This window comes from Dama dama, chromosome 2, assembly GCF_033118175.1.
Source record: "Dama dama isolate Ldn47 chromosome 2, ASM3311817v1, whole genome shotgun sequence".
Classification (NCBI taxonomy): domain Eukaryota; kingdom Metazoa; phylum Chordata; class Mammalia; order Artiodactyla; family Cervidae; genus Dama; species Dama dama.
The window spans coordinates 41,032,238-41,052,950 of record NC_083682.1 but is presented as its reverse complement, the minus strand read 5'-3'; the positions used below and the strand labels follow the sequence as shown (position 1 = coordinate 41,052,950).

The window sequence follows — 20,713 nt, the reverse complement described above, 5'->3', positions numbered from 1 at the left end:
TTTCTTCAGGAGGCAGAAGGTTGTCCTGAAATAGAATTAGATGAGCAGAAAACTTGCTCCCTGTCCAGTGGAAAACTGGACACAGAAAATGAAAAATACACTCCCATTCCCATCCTGCAACCATTAGTATTTTACAGCACCATCCAGATTCTGTGTGTATACTCTGATACAATTAGAATCATGGTTATGTAGACCATTTTAATGTTCTTGTCCTTCCAATTAGTTACATGTTTTGCGTGTATGAGGCCCTGGATTCAATCCCCGGCATCTCCACAGCAAGTGGATGTGTTTATTTAGAGTCCCTGGAGTAGGAAATGGCAACACATTCCAGTATTCTCGCCTGGACAATCCCATGGGCAGAGGAGCCTGACACGCTACATAGGATCGTAAAGAGCTAGACACAACTGAGCATGCACGCACGTTCTTCCAACTAATTCAGTGAAGTATAGTTTAGGGGTTAAGAGCACCAGCCCAAGAGCCTGATTCCCTGAGTTCACTCTGTTATGTGATCTTGGACAACTCAGCAAACTGCTCCATACCTCACTTTCCCTATCTGTAAAATGGGGATGATTAGGCTACAATTAAATGTCTTTGCGTTAAGACTTATAAAGCACTCTGAACATGTGCTGTCAGTTACTAACTTCATAGCGTTTTCTGTGTTGCTATCATAAGGAACGTTTTTAACAGCTGCAATATCCTACTAAGGGTCTACATTAGTTAATTTACTTAAACGTCACTCTTTTGTTGGGGGATGTTTGTTATTTCCAGTCATTCTATGTTATAAGTGACAGTGTCATTTATACCCTACAACATACCTTTTGGATTTTTTTCATACATAGATTCCCAAAAGTAGAAGCATGAGGTCAAAGGGCAAAAACATTTTATGCCCTGGTTTATATTGGGAAATAGTTTTCCAAAAAGGACTGTAGCTCTTTAGAATGGAATGTGGGCTGGGACTTTACTCTTTTCCCTCCTCCATCACCAGCCAGAGATAACATTGATTTCTTTTTGATTTGTATAATTTTAACCAGCCATAAACAATCCCACTTGAATTTCCTTTTCTTTAATCATCCTAGATGCTTAGCATTGCCAGCTGCAGTTACTTTATTGTGACTCTGTCAGCATCCAAATCAGTGGTTTAACAGAAAACTTGACATAAAGACTTGTGGATTATACATTAAAGAACTGAAAAGCCAAGAAGAGATACTGAGGATCTGCTACCACCCCCATAGTCTGGGGTAACATGGGGAAGATGAGGTGGGGAGCGCTATGAGGTTAGCTCTAGAAGTGATGGACAAAGTGCAAACTGGATTTAACTGCTGCTTCTGGAACAAACTGCTGCTGTAAGTGAAAAAAAACCAAGGCAATGGAGTTGCCAGATCTAGCAAAAACAAAAATGCAGATGATCAGCTAAATTTGAGTTTCAGACAAATAACAGTTTTTAGAATATTTATACTAATAATGCATTGAACACATGCTAAAAAATATTTCATGTTTATCTAAAAATCAAATTTAACTGAATGTCTTACATTTTACCAAGCAATCTTCCAAGGCAGGAACGATGCTGAAAAAAGAGTTCTTTCCCTCCTCATTTAGCTTTTCAGTCACCCCCTGGCGCCCCTTATTGGCAGGACCCACCATAAAGCCTGCTGGAAAGTGGTTTGCAGACCAGGGAGCAACAGTTATCCAGTAACTGGCACCGCCCACCCTTGTGGCTATTCAGCATCTGTGCACACCCATTCTACAAATTGATACTCCCAGCTGACAACAGAAACAGTTCTAATAAAATGCAACTATCTTTCCAACCAGTGCAGACATTCTTACCTTCTCCCTGAAATGGGGAGAGGCAAAGTCTCTACAGTTATTTCATTTACCAGCTAGAGAATGTCGCTGCTCATCTGTTTCAACAAGAATGAAGTCGCTGGCCCCTGCAGCCGCCAACCTTCCACACACCCTGAAAGGAGTTCAGGGCAGCGATCAGGAATGGGGTCCTCTGTGCCCTGGGAAAAACTGGCAGAACAGGCCATCAGATAGTTATATATTTTCAGGAGAAGATATTATGAACCCAGTTTCTTGCATCTTGTCACGTCTAGAAAAGCACTAACATCATTAGTGGAAAGAAAGTGAAGTTGCTTAGTCGTGTCCGACTCTGCCACCCCATGGACTGAAGCCCACCAGGCTCCTCCATCCGTGGAATTTTCTAGGCAAGAATACTGGAGTGCGTTGCCATTTCCTTCTCCAGGGGAATTTGCTATTCCCATGACTAGGGATAACCTTCTTGTGACTAGCAGAAGCCTTCCTGCCAAAACGTATACTTCACTGCAGTACCCTCTTCACTAAAATCACATGTATACTGATCTCCCCGTCATCTTTTCCGAGTAGTTCCCAGAGCTATTTGAAAGGCTGTCTCCTGGGCTAAAGTCCTTATTTTTCCCCCAAATAAGCCTTAACTCTCAACTCTGACAGCGTGCACTTTTTTTTCAGTGCACATATTTATATCTGGAAGGTAGTCACACTACCCAAATCTGGGCAAGATTAACTCCTCTTCCAACTCAGTCACATTCGAAAACTGTTATCTAAAGGCTGAGTTGTAGAACTAACCTTCAACAAAACTTATAAGAGGAAGAAAAGGGGAGAATAAATTAGCTAATATGAACCATTAAATCTCATGATAGTCAAGGAAGAAAATTTGCATGGTTACTACATTCCTTGCTTCTGTAACCAGTCATGAAGCCCTGGTTGATGTTTATTTATTTCTTCCTCAGTCTCCCGTTTTCTTATCCTCAGACAAGATCTCGGCTTGCCAGTGTCCCTTAGGAAGTTGACCCAGACCTTCGTTTCTGAAGGATCTGCGCCGTTAGCAGCTCTGCCTCTCTCTTGTTACAACAGTATTTGTTAATATCTGCTCTGGAGCTCTGGAGTGCTCTGACACCCCCCTGCATGCAGAGTGTTACGCGACAGAGAGTTGCTAGACAACCTGCATGCCTACAGGCTTGACTCTGTGAGGGCGAGGGAAAGCTGCTTGTTCCATCACAGGTTCTAGGTACGGAGAACTCTGCCAAGGGTCTTGGCGGTGGGGCCCAGGGGCCAGATGGTCATCTCAGTCCATTCTGTTGCAGGCACAGCCTCTGTGGCCGTGGCAGGGATTCTGGCTGCTCTGCGGATCACCAAGAACAAGCTCTCCAATCACGTGTTTGTTTTCCAAGGTGCTGGTGAGGTGAGTCCCACCGGGGGCTCTCTCCAGTCGCTCCAGTAGGAGAGTAAGAATAAGGGGAAGAAAAACAAGGAGGGGAAGCCTTCTGGGCTCCAGAGGAGAGGAAACAGCCCAGAAGCATGGTGATCATTGCAGCCGCCTGGGCCTCACCATTTGGGTGTCTCGAGGCAGGGACTTAACGGGGCTTTCTGGGAGGAGTGGGGGAAGAAGGGAGGATCTTGGAAAGTGTCCGATAAATCCTGAGTAGCTCTGGTCTTTTGTCTGAACACCACTTCGCAGGCAGCCATGGGCATTGCCCACCTCCTTGTCATGGCCCTAGAGAAAGAAGGTGTGCCCAAAGCGGACGCCACAAGGAAGATCTGGATGGTGGACTCCAAGGGGCTCATCGTCAAGGTACTGTCAGTCTGGAGACCCGCAGGTTTCCTGACACCTACAACTATTGGACGGGGACTGGAGGAGATCTTCCGGGGGCACACTGCTCAGACAGAATAGAGAGCAGAAAGACAGCAGTGTCCTGATCTCCACAGCAAATGACTCATCCCCCAGCAGCCTTAACCACTCTTGTCCAAAGCTTTGAATGTGAGTGCAAATGTGTCTGCATCCCGCTCCCAGCCTCATCCCCCCACTTCCTGTCTTGCACTCACCTCCAGCCATTTTGAGCCACAGTTGCCCCAGGTCACATGCTCCCTCTCTTCCCCATCTTTGCATATCTTGTTCCTCTGCCTGAAACGAATACCCATCTCCTTTCCCACATGCCCACTCAGCACCATCTGTCGCCTCCCTGTCTTCTGTTACCTCCTTCAATCAGTGTTCCTTGAGTATCTAGGTCTCAATTAGTTTCCTACGTTTTTGCTCGCGTAGCCCTCTGCCCTTCCTGTATTAAAATTACACTTGTCACGTTATGGGGCTGGCACCCCTCTGCTGGTCTCTCTCCGCATGAGGCTGTAAGTCTTGATGCCCGTGTCCAGCATGTGATAAGAACATAATTGATATCTGAGGCATTGGTGAAGGAATGAGTAAGGGAGACAGTCCGGCTTCTGACTGCAGTGTGCTGAGGGCACAGCAGGATGGCCTCCTTCCTTAGGATTTCACGCAGAGCTCCATGTTTTAATTCCCCAAATTCCACTAACATAGAATGTGTCCATGAGAGATTTTTTTTTTAAAGACAGAGATGGGAACATGAGGGTCTCAGCCAAGAACAGTGGAGTTCCCCACAAGCAGCAACAGACCCTCTCAGGGCAGACTCCCACTGGAGGGGACCGGGGCCTGGACCCCGCCTCTGGCCCCAGGCACGGTGCAGGCTGTCACGCTCGCCTCTCGCCCACCGTTCATCATCACTTTGCTCCAATGAGCTCGCCCCTCCTCCACGGTCTGTCAGAGCTGCCGTTCTCACGAGACCCACTGACCCAGGGGAGTCATCCTTGACCCGCCTGTCGCCCACTGCCTCCTGTGTGAAGCAATGGAAGGAATCTAACACAATGTGAAGTCAGTCAGACAGAGGAAGACAAATACCACATGATATCACTCCTGTGTGGAACCTAATTTTTTAATATGATACAAAAATAAAAAAGAACTTCTGTTATGAACTTCTGTTATAAAACAGAAACAGATGCACAGATTTGGAAAATAAGCTTATGGTCACCAAAGGGGAAATGTGGAAGGGAGGGAAAAGTTAGGAGCTTGGGATTAACATGCAGACACTGCTAGGTGTAAAACAGATAACCAACAAGGACCTGCTGTATAGAGCAGGGAATGCCACTCAATATTCTGTAATAACCTATGTGGGAAAGGAACCTGAAAAAGAACGAATGTATGCATATGTGTAACTGAATCACTGTGTTGTATACCTGAAACTAACACAGCACTGCAAATAAACTAGACTCCAGTAAAATTTGTGAAGGAAGAAGTGGAAAGAATCTCAAGCCCACTGGGAGCAGCTGGCCATTGCAAGCCAGTTCTGGATCCCAGCTTATTCTTATTTATAGGGAGGTTAATGAAAGAGAAAGCGTTGGTCACTCAGTCATGTCCCACTCTTTGTGACCCCATGGTCTGTAGCCCACCAGGCTCCTCTGTCCACAGGATTCTCCAGGCAAAAACACTGGAGTGGGTTGCCATGCCCTCCTCCAGGGGATCTTCCTGACCTAGGGATCGAACCCGGGTCTCCTGCGCTGCAGGCAGATTCTTTACCACCTGAGCCGCCAGGGGTGCCCTGGGGAGGTTAGTTTCAGTTTCTGTTCAGTCGTTCCGTCGTGTGTCCGACTCCTTGCCACCCCGTGGGGAGGTTAATGGCTCTTGTCAAATACACCCTGACACTGGGTGACGTGGGCCCCCATCCCTCACTGGGCCTGTGTGCTGTATGTCTTGGGGTCAAGAGTCTTAATTAGACTCAGACGTTTCCTCTGAGCCTTTCTGTCCTGGCCTAGGAGGCCACGACTCAAAGAAAGGCTTTATTGGATTCTCCATATGTGGTTTGTATTAAAGAAACACACATACACACACACAACATGCACATTTCAAATCCTTAGGTTCCATCTTAGGTTCCAATCTAGAGGACGGGCCTCAGCGCTTCTGACAGCTCAGCCCAAAGCCCAGGGCTCTGCGGGAAAGGTTCTGAGAGTCTCCGGACACATCCCCACCCCAGCCGGTGGTTCTCACTGCCCCAGCTGCATCGTGTTCTTCCTTCCCCTGCAGGGGAGGAGCCACCTGAACCATGAGAAGGAGACGTTTGCCCAGGACCACCCCGAAGTGAACTCCCTGGAGGAGGTGGTGAGGCTGGTGAAGCCCACGGCCATCATAGGTAGGAGGAGGGGGTGGCCCGCTGCTCAGCCCAGCTAATTCTCTTGACTTGCAGGCGGATACTGAGGCTCAACAAGGGGGCTTCAACAACCCATGGAGACGCAGCTCTTTCCCCTCACGTCCGATTCAGTGCTACAGACTTTTACTGAGTTATTGCTGCATGTGAACCATAAAACAGAGGCACCACGCTGGACTTCATGATGCAGAATTGCTGCATAGAGTGGAAAAGCGCAGGCTGGGCTCTCTGACCAAGATGAAATGAGCACTCCTCTCCCAAGGAGGGGGAGCCTGGCATCACCCCTCTCCTGTGGGGAGCAGCCCACTCTAAGGGGCAGTGGCCAGGAATGCCTTCACAGGTGTACCCTCACTGGGAAGGGGCCTGGGATGGACCAGTGGTCCCTTAGGACTTAACAGGGGGTCTCAGCCTGCTCAAGCAGGAAGACCCTTTTCTCTCATCCTCTGTTCTCCCCATGGCCGATGACATCCCCCAAGACTCCTGAGCCTTCTGCGCTGTATCTAGTTGCCCCCCAGCACCACCAGGAGAGGAATGGGGTGTTTATAAAGCGTAGGCATCCCCACTACCCCCCCTTCTCCCCGTAGGTGTTGCCGCCATCGCAGGAGCCTTCACGGAGCAGATCCTGAGGGACATGGCCTCCTTCCACAAGCACCCTATCATCTTTGCCCTGAGCAACCCCACCAGCAAGGCCGAGTGCACAGCTGAGAAGTGCTACCGGGTCACCGAGGTCAGCGGGGAGTGCTTCCTGCCCGAGGCTGAGAGGACACAGTAACAATGGCTTTGAGTCACCCTATGAGTAGGGTGGGGAAAAAAAAAAATGGAGGTGGCCCTCAAACCCAGGTCTGGTTCCAAAGCCCCAGCTCTTACCATTATGTCTTGGTGCTCAGGGTCCCCTCACATAGAGCTTTGACCAGAACTCGAGGCACTGGTAGACTCTGCACACCCTCTTGGCTCTCTGGGGAGGTGACAAGTTAGAAAGGCACACCTTCCCCTTCCAATGGTTTTGTGGCCGCCAGGGAGCCCGGTGGGAACTCGGCTTTCCCGTCAGATGAGCCGGCCTGCTTTCGGCACCCGCAGTGTCCTCAGCAGAGCGCCGAGCCCTCGGGAGAAGGTGGAGAAGGGGCTCAATGTTCAGGAGACAAGACTAGGCCACCGTAACTCCCTCAACCGTCTCCAAGCTCTGTCTGTGGTTTTCTTCCCGCCCCCAGGGCCGAGGGATCTTTGCCAGCGGAAGTCCTTTTCCAAGCGTGACTCTGGAGGATGGCAGGACCTTCTTTCCCGGGCAGGGCAACAATGCCTACGTGTTCCCCGGCGTGGCCCTGGGAGTCATTGCCGGCGGGATCCGGCACATCCCGGATGAGATCTTCCTCCTGACGGCAGAGGTATCCCTGCTCCCTGCTCCCGCGCACACCCCGGAGGGCCTGCGCTGGTCCCTGAAGACTCCTTGTCTTGTTTCTGCTACTCCCTGCCCCCTAAGCCCTTCAGTGGTTCCGCAAAGGGCGCCAACGTCACGCTTCTCTCAAGATCACCTTGAGGCTTGAACGCCTCTGAAAACACACACAGGGTCTCTAAGGGGGGCGAAGTGGAGTAAGGAAGAGTCAGTGGGAGGGGGTGTTGGCAGGAGGCCCTGGCACTGAGGGGACATACCTGGCCAGGCTCCCTGCCTCCCAGCAGTACCCATGTGCCTGGCAAGAACAGAAATGCCACTGAAACCACCTCAGACGGTGGGCTTATGAACCATGAAAAGCAATCCATTCTTCCGACCGTGGGTGCTGGCCACATTACTGGTAACTGCTAGCAAAATAAGCCCCACTAGGGCAGCTTTCTGTAAGGAAGGTTGCCTGCTGGGTTGGCCTGCTCTGAGTACTCATGTCTTGAGCACAGACGTGGGTGTACATCTGCCCCACGTATCTTACTAGAAAAGCTCCCAGAAGGGCTCTTTACTGGGCACGGTGAAAACAATGAAAGAATTCACTGAGGATGACAGCCCACATTCATAATAATGGTTTTTAGTAACAGTTACAGTGGCTGACACTTATCAGTCGCTTACTAAATACCAAGCCCTTCACATTTATCTTCACTCTGAGGAACCACGGCAATAGAAATGTTTCTGTTGGAAAGTTAAGCTAATCCGAACTATGTTGTTATCGTTCAGTCGCTGAGTCGTGTCTGACTCTTTGTGACCCATGGCCTGCAGCACACCAGGCTCCTCTGTCCTCCACCATCTCCCAGAGTTTGCTCAAACTCATGTCCATTGAGTTGGTGATGCCATCCAACCATCTCATCCTCTGTCGTCCCCTTTCTCCTTTTGCCTTCAACCTTTCCCAGCATCAGGGTCTTTTCCAATGAGTCAGCTCTTCACATCAGGTGGCCAAAGTATTAGAGCTTTAGCTTCAGCATCAGCCCCTACAGTGACTATTCAGGGTTGATTTCCTTTAGGATGGACTGGCTTGATCTCCTTACAGTCAAAAGGACTCTCAAAACTATAAACAAATATCAAATACATTCATCCCCAGTGAGCTCCAAAGGCTCAACTGTGATCTCTGGCCTATGTCTGTGTTCCGCCTTCACTGGGGCACTGGGGAGAGCCCCGGGCCAGCATGACAGAGAACGGCTTCCACACAGCCCTACCCAGCCCTGCTCCTATGAGCCCCACAAGAAACTCACTGCTTCATGCACCAAGTTCCTTCTTCCCATGTCTCCTGGAGGCCCGTCAGCCTCGCGCAGGCCTTGCGCACACTAGCTCTGGTTTTGTGCTGTGGTTCTGTGTCCCGCTTGTCTAAGTATTTTGTGTTTGTATTTCTTCTGGTTGCTCTGATTGGTGGTGGTGGTGTTTGGTGGCCATGGGCAGAACTGTCTGAAACCCCCACTGGATAGGAAGAGTCACTTCCTGCTTGGAGTTGGTCTGCATGCAAGTTCCCTGTTGTGCAGAAACACGGTTGCCAGATCCTTCCTCTGCAACCCCCAGAGACATCTGTCCAACCCCCACCTCGTGCTGTGGGACAGGTCAGCCCCATTGTTGCCGGAATAGTGTCCAAGAAGCAAGCAGGAACCCCTCCTCAATCTACTTCTCAGTCACTTGCTATGAACAGCACAAGGCCCCTGCCTCCCTGGAGCTGACAGTCTGGTCTTCAAAGTCCTGGCAGGTTACATTTCTGAAAAGGGCGCTTTTAAATTAAGATAACTTCAGTTGCATCTCATTTTTCTATATAAAAAGTAATATGTGTTTTAGGAGATTTACATGCACTATCTCATGTCATCTTGACAGCCTGGTAAAATATAGCAATCATCCCTGTGTTAAAAACAAGGAAATAGAGGCACTGAGACTTCAGGTTGCTTGCCCCGGGTCACCTGGCTTGTGAGCAGTGCGCCAGGAGGGCCCCAGGCAGTTTGCCTTGAAGCCGCAGCAGAGCATCGGCAATGCCCAGTGTCTAAGAAGCAACCACAGATCTAACTCTTCACTGCAGGAGCTTTCTAGCTGCAGGTCTATCCCTGGGAATCCTGCTTCCCTCTGATCAATCCATCCTCGATAGCTCCACAGAGGATCCTTCGAAGCCGGGAACAGGCCCTCTTGTCTCCTAAACTTCAGACTTTCATGTGGCTTGTTGGTGTTCCCAGGAAAGTCCGAACCCCTTCACACGGTTCATCCCAGGCCCTCCTTCCCTCCCCCTGCCTTCGGTCTGTCCATCCTTTTCACAGTCATGCTCTCTCCCCCCTCCAATAATTTTCATGTTCTGTTCCTTCTCCTCTCTTCAAGAAATTCATTGATACTTGGCCCTTCAGGTCTTAGGTTCTGTCTTCTCTTCTGAACGCCTTTTTTTATTTTTATAAAGAGTGAGCCTGCACCTGGCTCTTCTCTCTCTGAACAGGGTCTTACCCTCTCTCCTGCCTGCCTCTACCTCAGCTGCTCCAGCTTCCTCTCCCATGTTACCAGCCTTGCTTCATTGGGTTTTTTTTTGGCCTCATCATGAGGCATATGGGATCTTAGTTCCCCGACTAGGGATTGAACTTGCATCCCCTTGCATCTCCCACATTGGAGGCCTTCCCAGGTGGCTCAGTGGTAAAGAATCTACCTGCCAACGCAGGAGACTCAGGTCCAATCCCTGGGTTGGGAAGATTCCCCTGGAGGAGGAAATGGCAACCCACTGCAGTATTCTTGCCTGGAGAAGTCCATGAACAAGGAGCCTGGCAGACTCTAGTCCGTGGAGTCCCAAACAAGTCAGACATGACTTAGCGACTAAACAACAAAAACCCCCCGCACTGGAAGCATGGGGTCTCAGCCACTGGACCACCAGGGGGGCCCTGGAGGACTGGGCCCCGCCCTCCTCTGTGCCTGTATGTCCTCTCTCCTTGCGGTCACTCTAATCGTTCATTTTCCCCGGACGCCGTGCTGTTCCACACCCAGCGCAGAGCCTGGCGAGTCACAGGGCTCTGTGAAGGCTGGGCCGAGTGAGCGGAAAGGAGAACGCCAAGAGTGAGAACACGGCCCACGTCCCTCCCGTCTGCCAGACTCTGAGGCAAGACCACCTCCTTCCCCGGTCTGTTCCGGGACACAAGACTTCTCCCGTGGCTCTTTCCCAGATTTAAGCTTGACACAAGAAGGCGGGGTGGGGGTGGATTCAGGGCCACATCAAAGAGGCTGTTCTGAAAGGCTGGCTGAGCACCAGGTCCCGGGCAGGAGGAAGAGGCTTGCGGGGGAGGGCTGCCCCTCAGAGAGCAGTCTGGAGCTGGGAGGGGAGCTGCGGGAGGCGGCGTCCCAAGGTGAAGGCTCGGAGCATTTATGCAGGGAGCGGGTACTGCCCATTGTGGGGTCTCTCGCTGGAGAAGCAGCCAGTCCCCACCGGGGCCAGGGCTGGGACAGCGAATCAAGGAGCCCTGAATACAGAGATGCAGGACAGTGGTGATGGACGCCCAGGATGCTCCTAAACATGCGGAAGGGGCTGGAGCTCAGGAAGCAAGGGACTCAGGCCTCCCGAGGCAACAAGTTAGGCCAGCCAGGGTCGGGTGGGTCCTGGAGTCTGCTCTGTGCACGCATGCGTGGTTGGCCCAGTCGTGTCCAACTCTTTGCGACCCCAGGGGCTGTAGTCCGCCAGGTTCCTCTGTCCATGGGATTGTCCAGGCAAGAATACCGGAGTGGGTTGGAATTTCCTTCTCCCGGGGATCTTCCCGACTCAGGGATCAAATCCACGTCCCTGCGTCTCCTGCACTGACAGGCGGGTTCTTTACCCGCTGCTCTGCCGGTCACTCGTTTATTCATCTTGGCCCTAGTGATTTTCCTTCAGAATTCAGAGCGCCTCATGTTGTTTTAAGCCTCAGCTAGTCTCAAAGGACATAAAGGATGTGTCCTTGTTTTAAGCCTAAGCTTTAAGCTCCCCGGGGCCACGAGGTGGTGAGACAACAGAGGAAACGGCAGTGACTGGCCACCTGTGAGGGGTGAGGTGAGTCTCCAGTGTACTGGGTCAGGCTTGTTCTGGAAAGGCAGAAAATCAGTTTATTCCTCTCTGTTGTCTCTCCCCAGCAAATTGCCCAGGAGGTCTCGGAGCACCATCTGTCGCAGGGGAGACTATACCCGCCCCTGAGCACCATCCGAGACGTGTCTCTGAGAATCGCCATCAAAGTAAGGCCTCACCCCCTTAACATGGGTGGCGGGGTTCATCAACTCTCTCTGACTTTAGGGGGACTGAGGGGAGGGCAGCGCTGGCCACATCCTGGCTCCCTGGCCTACACTGCATGCTCCCCAAAGGCTGCCGACAAACTCTGGCCTGTAGCTCAAGTCCCATCCCCATACCCACTCAGAGCAGTTCTGGGAAGCTCCTGTACTTCCCCTCAGACACCAGGCAGGAAGGTCATCAAAGTCCTCAGTTTTGTGGACCAGAACGTGGGTGGGATTTTTTTTTAATGAATCATAAGTGCCCATTTATACAGAAAGGTCAACTTGCATAGCATCATGGCAAGAGCTTGGGCTGTGGAGTCCCAGCCCTGCCAGTCAGCAGCAGAGGCACCTCAGGACAATCACGGCACCTCCCTGAGCCTCAGTTTCCTTCTTTTCCAAAGAATTCCTCTCTCCCAGAGTTTTGGGTCTTCTCTGATAGCTCAGCAGTAAAGAACCTGCCTGCCAAGCAGGAGACATGGATTAGATTTCTGGGTTGGGAAGGTTCTCTGGAGAAGGAGATGGCAACCCACTCCAGTATTCTTGCCTGGAGACTCCCATGGACAGAGGAGCCTGGCGGGCTACAGTCCATAGGGTGCCAAGAGTTGGACATAACTGAGCAACTAAACAATTCCCAGAGTTTTGGAGGACATTAAGAGAGAACACTGAAAAAGCTCCACACTTGGCACCTTTCTGGCCAGAGTAGACACTCACGCTTCCTCTTTCTCTCAGGATGGCTGGGCCATGGGGTGATCAAGTTCATGGAACAGTCTAAGCATAAATGTCACCCAACAGATGATGCAGAGATGATGGGTATTCAGAGAACCAGAACATAGTGCCCTAAAGACTGACCTAACGTTGATAATTGTTGCATCTGGATGACAAATACATGATGGTTTATAATACCATTATTTCTATTAATATGTATTTTATATTTTCTATAAGTTTTAAGAATAATTTCAGAAAACGCATTGCACGACAGACAGCATGCAGTCCCCAAGTGTTGTCCCATGTGGGTTCCAGAATCAGACTTTTGGGCTTGTTGTCCTCAAGCCCAACTGTCCAGCTGATAGTCCAACTCCACCCTGTCCAGTTCCTTCCTTTCGGAGATATTTAGCTTCATGCTCTTGTGAAGCCAAAGCTAATACCCAAAGAACATTGTCCAGGCTGTTCTTCCAATTCAAGCCACGTTAAGGAGAGACAAAGTATCAGGTACTGAACACTTTTGCCTGCTACCTAAGTTTATCCTCACACCATGCCAGAGGAAGTCGTCATTACCCCCACTTCACAAATGCGGAAACTGGGGCTCAGCCAGGATGGCGTCACTACCAAGGACCCACAGGCAGTCAGAAGCAGAAGCAGACCTTAGCCTGAAGCCTCTTGCCCCAGACCGTGTTTATTCCACTGTGTCAGAGTTCCCTTACAAGGCAGAAAGCTCTAGCTCCTTCCTCTCCAGTGGCTTCAGGGGCCACAACCCATGAGAGGAGCATGCCTGCCGCAGGGTGTATCCCCTTCCACAAGCTCCCAAGTGAGGGTCTTCAGGCAGGCTCCTCCTTACAGCCAGTTCCTCAGTCACACATATTTTTCCCTAGGTCCTCGACTTCGCGTACAAACACAACCTGGCCTCCTACTACCCAGAGCCCGAGGACAAGGAGGCTTTTGTAAGGTCCCTGGTCTATACTCCAGACTATGACTCCTTTACGCTGGACAGCTATACTTGGCCCGAGGAGGCCATGAATGTTCAGAACATCTGATGCAACCTCAAAGGCTGGGATGGGGCTGGATGAAGCCCAGGGTAACACTGACAATATAAATGGGTTCAAAAACGGCCATCCTTGTCATTGTGTTTTTCCTTTGAACTTTCTGGTGTGAGGGGAGAGGCCCAGGCATAAGATGAATAAGAGCTTTGTCCCTGAAGGAGGCTTTGGATTCACTTTTCTGTAACCCTTCTCAGGCTTCCTTCCCAAGAATTTCGTCATCTACGAATTGTCAACTTTTGGCTAGACCTTGCGGAAATCTAGACTCTGCCTTGACAAGGTCTGGGGTCCAGAAGAGGAAATGAAATGGGCACAAGGCATTTTGCCACCAGGGAGAAAGCGGTTAAGTCCCTGAAAGAACTTCGGATAAAGGTAGTGTGCTCAGGAAGGGAGAAGATCCTTCCTATGAGGGCATAAGAGAAGGCTACATGGTGGGGCGGTGTCTGCAATGGGTGCCCAGACTGAAGGATGGGGCAGGGTGGTGAAATAAGGAATGCAAGGGCAACCACTGGCCAGAAAGCATGACCCACCCACCAGGGAGTTCAGTCTCTGTTAGACGAATACACACCCTTCAAGACTCAGAGGGCGTGAGGGCTGGGTGTCTGCCTCGAAGCAACTCACAAGTCAGAAAAGGTCACTGCCCTGTGGGTTGCTGAGAGTCAGGCATGCCTTTGTGGTGATTTCCAAAAGGAAAACCAGAGAAATGCGGGTGGGGACGGTCAGCAAACCAAGGAGGAAGAGAGGCTGTGAGGGAAAGGGCCCCATGGGGAGCATGAGGGAAGACTTGATTTCATGTTCCTGACTCAGGAACGCTCTCTTCCGCCCTTCACACTCTGAAGCAGTTCAGCAAACTGGAACAGCTTGCCTACAGAAGGCTGTCAGTCTGCGTGTCTCTTATACCAGGTTCAGTCGTAGCCTTCACCTCCCTTGTGTCCAGCAGAGCCCACACCATGGGGAGGGTGGGGGGGACGAGCCTGCGGCCCCCACAATGGAAGACCCTGCTAAACTGCTAACATCTACTGGCATGGCAGCGTCCAGCCCCCGCTTTCATTGTGCAGCTCCGGAAAGAACAATCCATGCCCAGAGACCTACCACTGTCCACCCTCCTGCTGCCGGCTTAGCCTGAGGGTCTCCACTGCCCAACATGAGCAGGTCCTACATGGCCACCCCTCAGCGACGGGCCAGGGGGGCACCTGGGATCCTGGAAGAGCGATCAGCAGAGACATCATGTCACCCCCTGCCTAGGTCTTATTCTTCCAACACCTACTTCCTGGGTGCTGGTGCTCAGCCGAGAACATCCTGAGGAAACATCACTGTTCTGTAATCTGTGGCCTCATACTGAGAACCTCTCATGTTCAGAAGAGGAGCTGAAGAGTGAAGCTGGAATCTGAACACCAGGGAGCCTTTCACATGATCTTTTCTACGTCCTGTCCCACACTTGCTCTGTATCCCAACTGCACCTTCTTCATACTCAATGCGACAGAAAAGAAAAATAGTAGAGAAAATCAGTGAAACCAAAACAGGCTGACAAGATCAACTAAAATGACCAACTTTAGCTATGCTGACAGAAACAAAAAGAAGATAATTACATTTCCTGTGTTCCAAGCACAGGGATCATCTTGCTGGCCCTGAATACATGCGCTTTCAGGCCTGTGCCCTTAAACACACTCACCCTAACCTGGAAAGTCCTTCCCTCTGCTTCTCTGCCCTTTATCAGCTCCATTTCAGTTCAACCAGCTTTCTGCCTGGAGACAGCATTCATCATTGGAGTGCAAATACATTCGACTCCAGGAAGTCTTCTTGGACAGAGTTAGTAACTAAATTAGAAATCAACAACAGTAAAAAAGAAAATGGGAAGTGTCCAACTCTTTGGAAATTAAACAGTATATTTCTAAGTAAGTCATGGTAAGAAGAAATCACAAGATAAATTATGTATGTTGAATTAAATAAAAATTAATGAGTTATAGCTAAAAATAGTGCCAGAGGGAAATTTTAGAGCTTTAAAGGCCAATATCAGGGGGGAAAAAAAAATAAAAGTCCTAAAACAATAACAAACTTTCTCCTTAAGAAACAACAACAGGAAAAGCAAATAGAATTCAAAGCAAGCAAAGATTAGAGTAGAAATCAACAGACCTATAACAAATCAAAGAATTGAATTAGTAATTCAAAATCTTCCCACCAAGAAAAGCCCAGGCCAAGAATTCTTCATGGGTGAATTTTATCAAATATTTAAAGTATAAATAATACCAATCCTTCACAAACTCTTTCAGAAAATGGAGGATGGAATACTTCCAAAATCATTCCATAATACTGGTACTACCCTGATATCAAAACCAGATAAAAAGCAACACACAGAAATTACAGACCAATATCCCTCATGAGTATAGGTGCAAAATATTAGCAGGCCAAATGTATCAATATTAAACACAACAAACAAGTGGAATTTATCTCAGGAATGCAAGGTTGTTTTAACATTTAAAAACTGATCAACATAGTACATGATACTACTAGAATGAAGGACACAAACCACCAGATGATGTCAATGGATGTGGAAAAAGCATTTTAAAATACCCAACACCTGTTTTTTTTTTTTTTTTGATACTAGATTGATTTTTATTTTTTTTAATTTTTATTTATTTTTTTTTTTTTAGATTTTTTTTTTTTTTATTAGTTGGAGGCCAATCACTTCACAACATTTCAGTGGGTTTTGTCATACATTGATATGAATCATCCATGGATTTACACGTATTCCCCATCCCAATCCCCGCTCCCACCTCCCTCTCCACCCGATTCCTCTGGGTCTTCCCAGTGCACCAGGCCCGAGCACTTGTCTCATGCATCCCACCTGGGCTGGTGATCTGTTTCACCATAGATAGTATACATGCTGTTCTTTTGAATGATAAAACTTTCAACAAACGAATAGAAGAGAACATCCTCAACCTAACCATACTTAAAAGTCAAAGCATGAATACTTTCTCCCTAAGATCTGGAAGTTTGTTTCCACCACTTCTGGTCAACATGGAGGGTCTAGCCAATTCAATTAAAAAAGAAAAAGAAAGTAAAGGCTTTCAGATTGGGTGGGGGGGGGGGGAAGAGTAAAACTGCCTTTGTTTACAGATAACATATTCTTGTAAGCAGAAAATGCCAAAGAAGAGAGCAGCACTTGCTTTTCTCTCGCCCTCCCTTCCTCATTCCCTCTCTCTCTCCTAACAAATGAGTTTAGGAAGCTCATAGAAAGCAAGGTCAATGTACAAAAAGCAACTGTATTTCCACAGACTAGCAGCAAACACTAGCAATAAAATTAAGAAAACACTGCAGTCACAATACCATCAAAAAGAAAAAAATACTTAAGTAATTTAAGAGGTACAGATCTTGCACAATGAAAACTATAAAATAGTGATGATAGAAACTAAAGATTTAAGGGAAATGGTCCGTGTACATGTTTAAGATTCAATATTATCAAGCCTGCAGTTCTCTCCAAATTATCTATAAATTAAACACTAGACCTATCAAAATTCCGACAAACTATTTTTTGTATAAATTGACAGATTGATCCTAAAATTTATATGCAAATACAAGGGACTTAGGATAGTCAAAACTTTTGAAAAAGGATGATGTACATGATCCAATTTCAGAACTTTCCATAAAGCTACAGTAATCAAGACTGTGTGCTCATATAGATCAATGAAACAGTTGAGAATTCAGAAATAAGTCCTTCATTTATGGTAAACTGATTTTTCAATTACCAAGGTAATTCAGTGGAGGAAAGGATGGTCTTTTGTAGAGATGATGCTGGGGGCAACTAGATATCCACATGCAAATATATATATACACACATAGAGATTTATTTCACACCATATACAAAAATTAACTCAAAATGGACCACAGATCTAAATGTAAGAGCTAAAATCTGTACAATTTCTAGAAGGAAATGTAGCCAAAAAGTCTTTGTGACTGATTGAAGAGATTCTTAGATACAATTTAAAAGCATGATCCATAAAAGAGAAAATTGATAAATTGTACCTCATTAAATTTTTTAACTTCTGTACTTTGAAACAAATCATTAAGGGGAAGAAAATGACAGGTAACAGATTGGGAGACAGTATTTGCAAATTATATATCTAATAAAGGCATTGGAGTCAGAATATATAAGGAACTTCTACAACTCAGTAAGATGACAAGACCCAACTGAAAAAAATGGGTAAAATATTTGAGTTGATATATTACAAATGGCTAACATGTATATGAAAAGATGTTTAACATTAATTGTATTAAAACTTAAAATGACAATGGGATACCACTTCCCACTCACCAGAATAGCTATAGTAAAAAAAAAAAAAGAGAGAGAGAGAAACAGTCTAAGTGTTGGACAAAATTAGAATCTCTTCTAGCAGGGCTTTGTCTCCCAAGCACTATGAAGTTGAGGGAAATTTCCCTCTATCTTTTAAAACCTTCATACTAACTCCCCAGCCTCTCATATTTGGTCCCAGAACTCAGCAAGTGTCTTTCAGTATAGTGGCTGTAACCTGTGGATGCTGTGGCGGTACCAACCAGATCCCTCGAATGGTCTGAAGCACGCATTAATGGCCAGCTGCCAACAGTATTATCACAGTGCTGCCTGGGAACAGCACTTGACTGAAAGATGATGCTTCATTCAAGGTTACGCCCTCATCCCCAAGGACAGCCTGCATCTAATGCCTGGAATCCAAAGGTCCAAGCCCCTTGCCACAAGTGCGGACATCCCTAAATGGCCCTCTCAGCTTCACAGCTCCCTGGGAGATTGGCTAATGCTACTGTTGCATCTGTATGCATCACCATTCAGCTTGTGCAGCATCCTGGTTCTCTTGCTGGTCACAGTGTTGTTGAGATGATGCTCCAGTAAGCCTCCAAGTGTAAACCTCTACCTGTTTCCTGAGAAACTTGACCTGCAACGTGAAACTGGCCAAACCTCTCAATTTTCCAGTTGTTGCAGTTGTTTCCAGTTGTTTCCAGTCTGTTGCACCAGCCCCAATGTGACCACCAGAAGCCTCGCTGGGTTTCCAAGTGCAAACCTCTACTTGTTTCCTGAGAAACTTGACCTGCAACGTGAAACTGGCCAAACCTCTCAATTTTCCAGTTGTTGCAGTTGTTTCCAGTTGTTTCCAGCCTGTTGCACCAGCCCCAATGTGACCACCAGAAGCCTCGCTGGGTTTCCAAGTGCAAACCTCTACCTGTTTCCTGAGAAACTTGACCTGCAACCTGAAACTGGCCAAACCTCTCAATTTTCCAGTTGTTGCAGTTGTTTCCAGTTGTTTCCAGTCTGTTGCACCAGCCCCAATGTGACCACCAGAAGCCTCGCTGGGTTTCTTTTTCCTTCAGTAGAGACTCTGCTGCAGGAACCAAGCCTGATCCTTAGTCCACGTCCCAGCAAACACGTCCTAGTAAATGCCCCCAGCAAACAAAACGGCCACTCACCTCAGGAGAACTCCTTCCTGTTTGGAATTTCTGTTCACCTAGTCCATGCTGCTCTCACAGCTCTCATACATCTTTAAACGTGATTCTTGAAACTTATCTATATTTTTATGGATGTTGCAGAGAGGGTGTTGGGCTGCCATGACCTACTACATCCTGTCTTAAAGTGGAAGTTTCTACACACAGATTTTCAAAATTCCAAATGTTACTTTTTTCTCTAACTTAATTGTACTTGGAAAACTTGTGTTATTCAAATGTGTTAGAATTTTGCTGAAATTATATATTACCTTATATGTAGTCAAATTTAATAAAATATTTCATGTACTCTTAGAAAACTATGGATGCTCACTGTTGAATGCAATGTTCTTATGTTCATGGGATCAAACTTATTGTTTTGTTCAAATCTATGTCTTTACTGATTTTTGTCTACTCGATCTGTTTCTGAAAGAAAAATAATAAAATTTCCTATCACTCTGATAAACTTGTCTATTTTCCTTGTGGTTCTTTCCATGTTTGCTTTATAGATTTTTTAACTATGTTATCTGATACATAGAATTTAGAATTGTTATAACTTTCTGGTGAAGTGAACTTTTGAAACTTTAAGTAATGCTTTTATCTCTAGTCATGCCTTTGCTTCTACTTTTACTAAAAATGACAAAGCTATACCATCTTGCTTAGTTTGTCTTGCTCTCCTATAGTTCATTATTTAGATGTTTAAGCTCTTGTACTAACTGATGAAAGGTGAATACTAACAAATTATTTCTCCCACTGAACTACATTGCCACACAGTATGAATCTATGGTTGAACTAACCTTAATACATATCACCATCTTATCAATTTCATAATAAAACAAAGTATCAAGGATCTATTAAGTTACACAGTTCAAAATCATATAAAATGTTAGATGTCTGATCAGTTCAGTAGTAGAAACTCTCTTCTATTTTGGTTGAAAAGACAAGGAAAAAATACTACACTTAAAAATAAGTTAATAACTTCCAATAGGTGTGTTGAAGAACTACAAGACCTTCAAAAATTTTATAATTAAGAAATGTTTTAGCTACAAAGTATCTTTCCCTTTATAAAGTTTACTAAATAAAAGGTACTATTCTATAAATCCTGCACAAGATTAAGGCAACATGGAATTTCCAGTAGAAATTTTCCATAGCCTCTTCCCATTCTGCCTTCAGGCCCTCCCCTTCAAAACTGCATCCCAAGTGTAAACAGATTGACTGGAAAGCTTTTTTTGTCTAAAAATATTACACACACACACACACACGTGTTTCTGTATGATGTATATTTTACATGAACTTTCAGAGATGTGATTTTTTTTCAAACTGGAGCCTTTCATAACAGCACAAAATGAGATTTATAGAAAGACAATAATCACTAAGTCCTAGTAAGAATTCAACAGAATCAATTGTTACACAAACCTGATGCACACAGGTACACATGTGGGGTGGTAAACATAGGAGCAGACAATCATAAAGGTCTTACTTGCAATATTTGAGATGACTAGAGGAATAAACCTCATATGGTTTACAGTGCTGTTCCTAATTCCTAGGGTTTTAAATCTCTATGATACTAAAAATATACCAGTATTGTGCTCAGTATTTTGGTACCTAATCTCTCAGTTTCTTATACATTATTTCTGGCATGGGAATAGTAGTAAGTTAAAGAGGCTGCAATTTTGCCATGCTTGTGGCTGTTCAGTATTCCTATGGGAAGCTTCATTAGACTTGTCATTCATTAAGCCTATGTTAATACATATGATAAATTAAGTCCTGTCTCAAGTTCCATGTCCAAGACAACAGCATGAGGCAGGCAAGTT

General features: G+C 46.8%; 1 protein-coding gene across 1 annotated transcript in view; it reads left to right on the top strand.

Moving 5' to 3' along the window:
- Window positions 1-13,501, top strand: part of ME3 (malic enzyme 3) — a 223,588-nt gene extending 210,087 nt beyond the window's left edge. The window contains exons 9-15 of the mRNA XM_061120201.1: window positions 3,120-3,217; window positions 3,494-3,607; window positions 5,906-6,011; window positions 6,611-6,753; window positions 7,235-7,408; window positions 11,545-11,643; window positions 13,269-13,501. Coding sequence (XP_060976184.1) covers window positions 3,120-3,217; window positions 3,494-3,607; window positions 5,906-6,011; window positions 6,611-6,753; window positions 7,235-7,408; window positions 11,545-11,643; window positions 13,269-13,430 — 896 coding nt within the window. The 3' untranslated portion in view covers window positions 13,431-13,501. The remainder of the gene's footprint in view (window positions 1-3,119; window positions 3,218-3,493; window positions 3,608-5,905; window positions 6,012-6,610; window positions 6,754-7,234; window positions 7,409-11,544; window positions 11,644-13,268) is intronic.
- The last annotated feature ends 7,212 nt before the right edge of the window (window positions 13,502-20,713 follow it).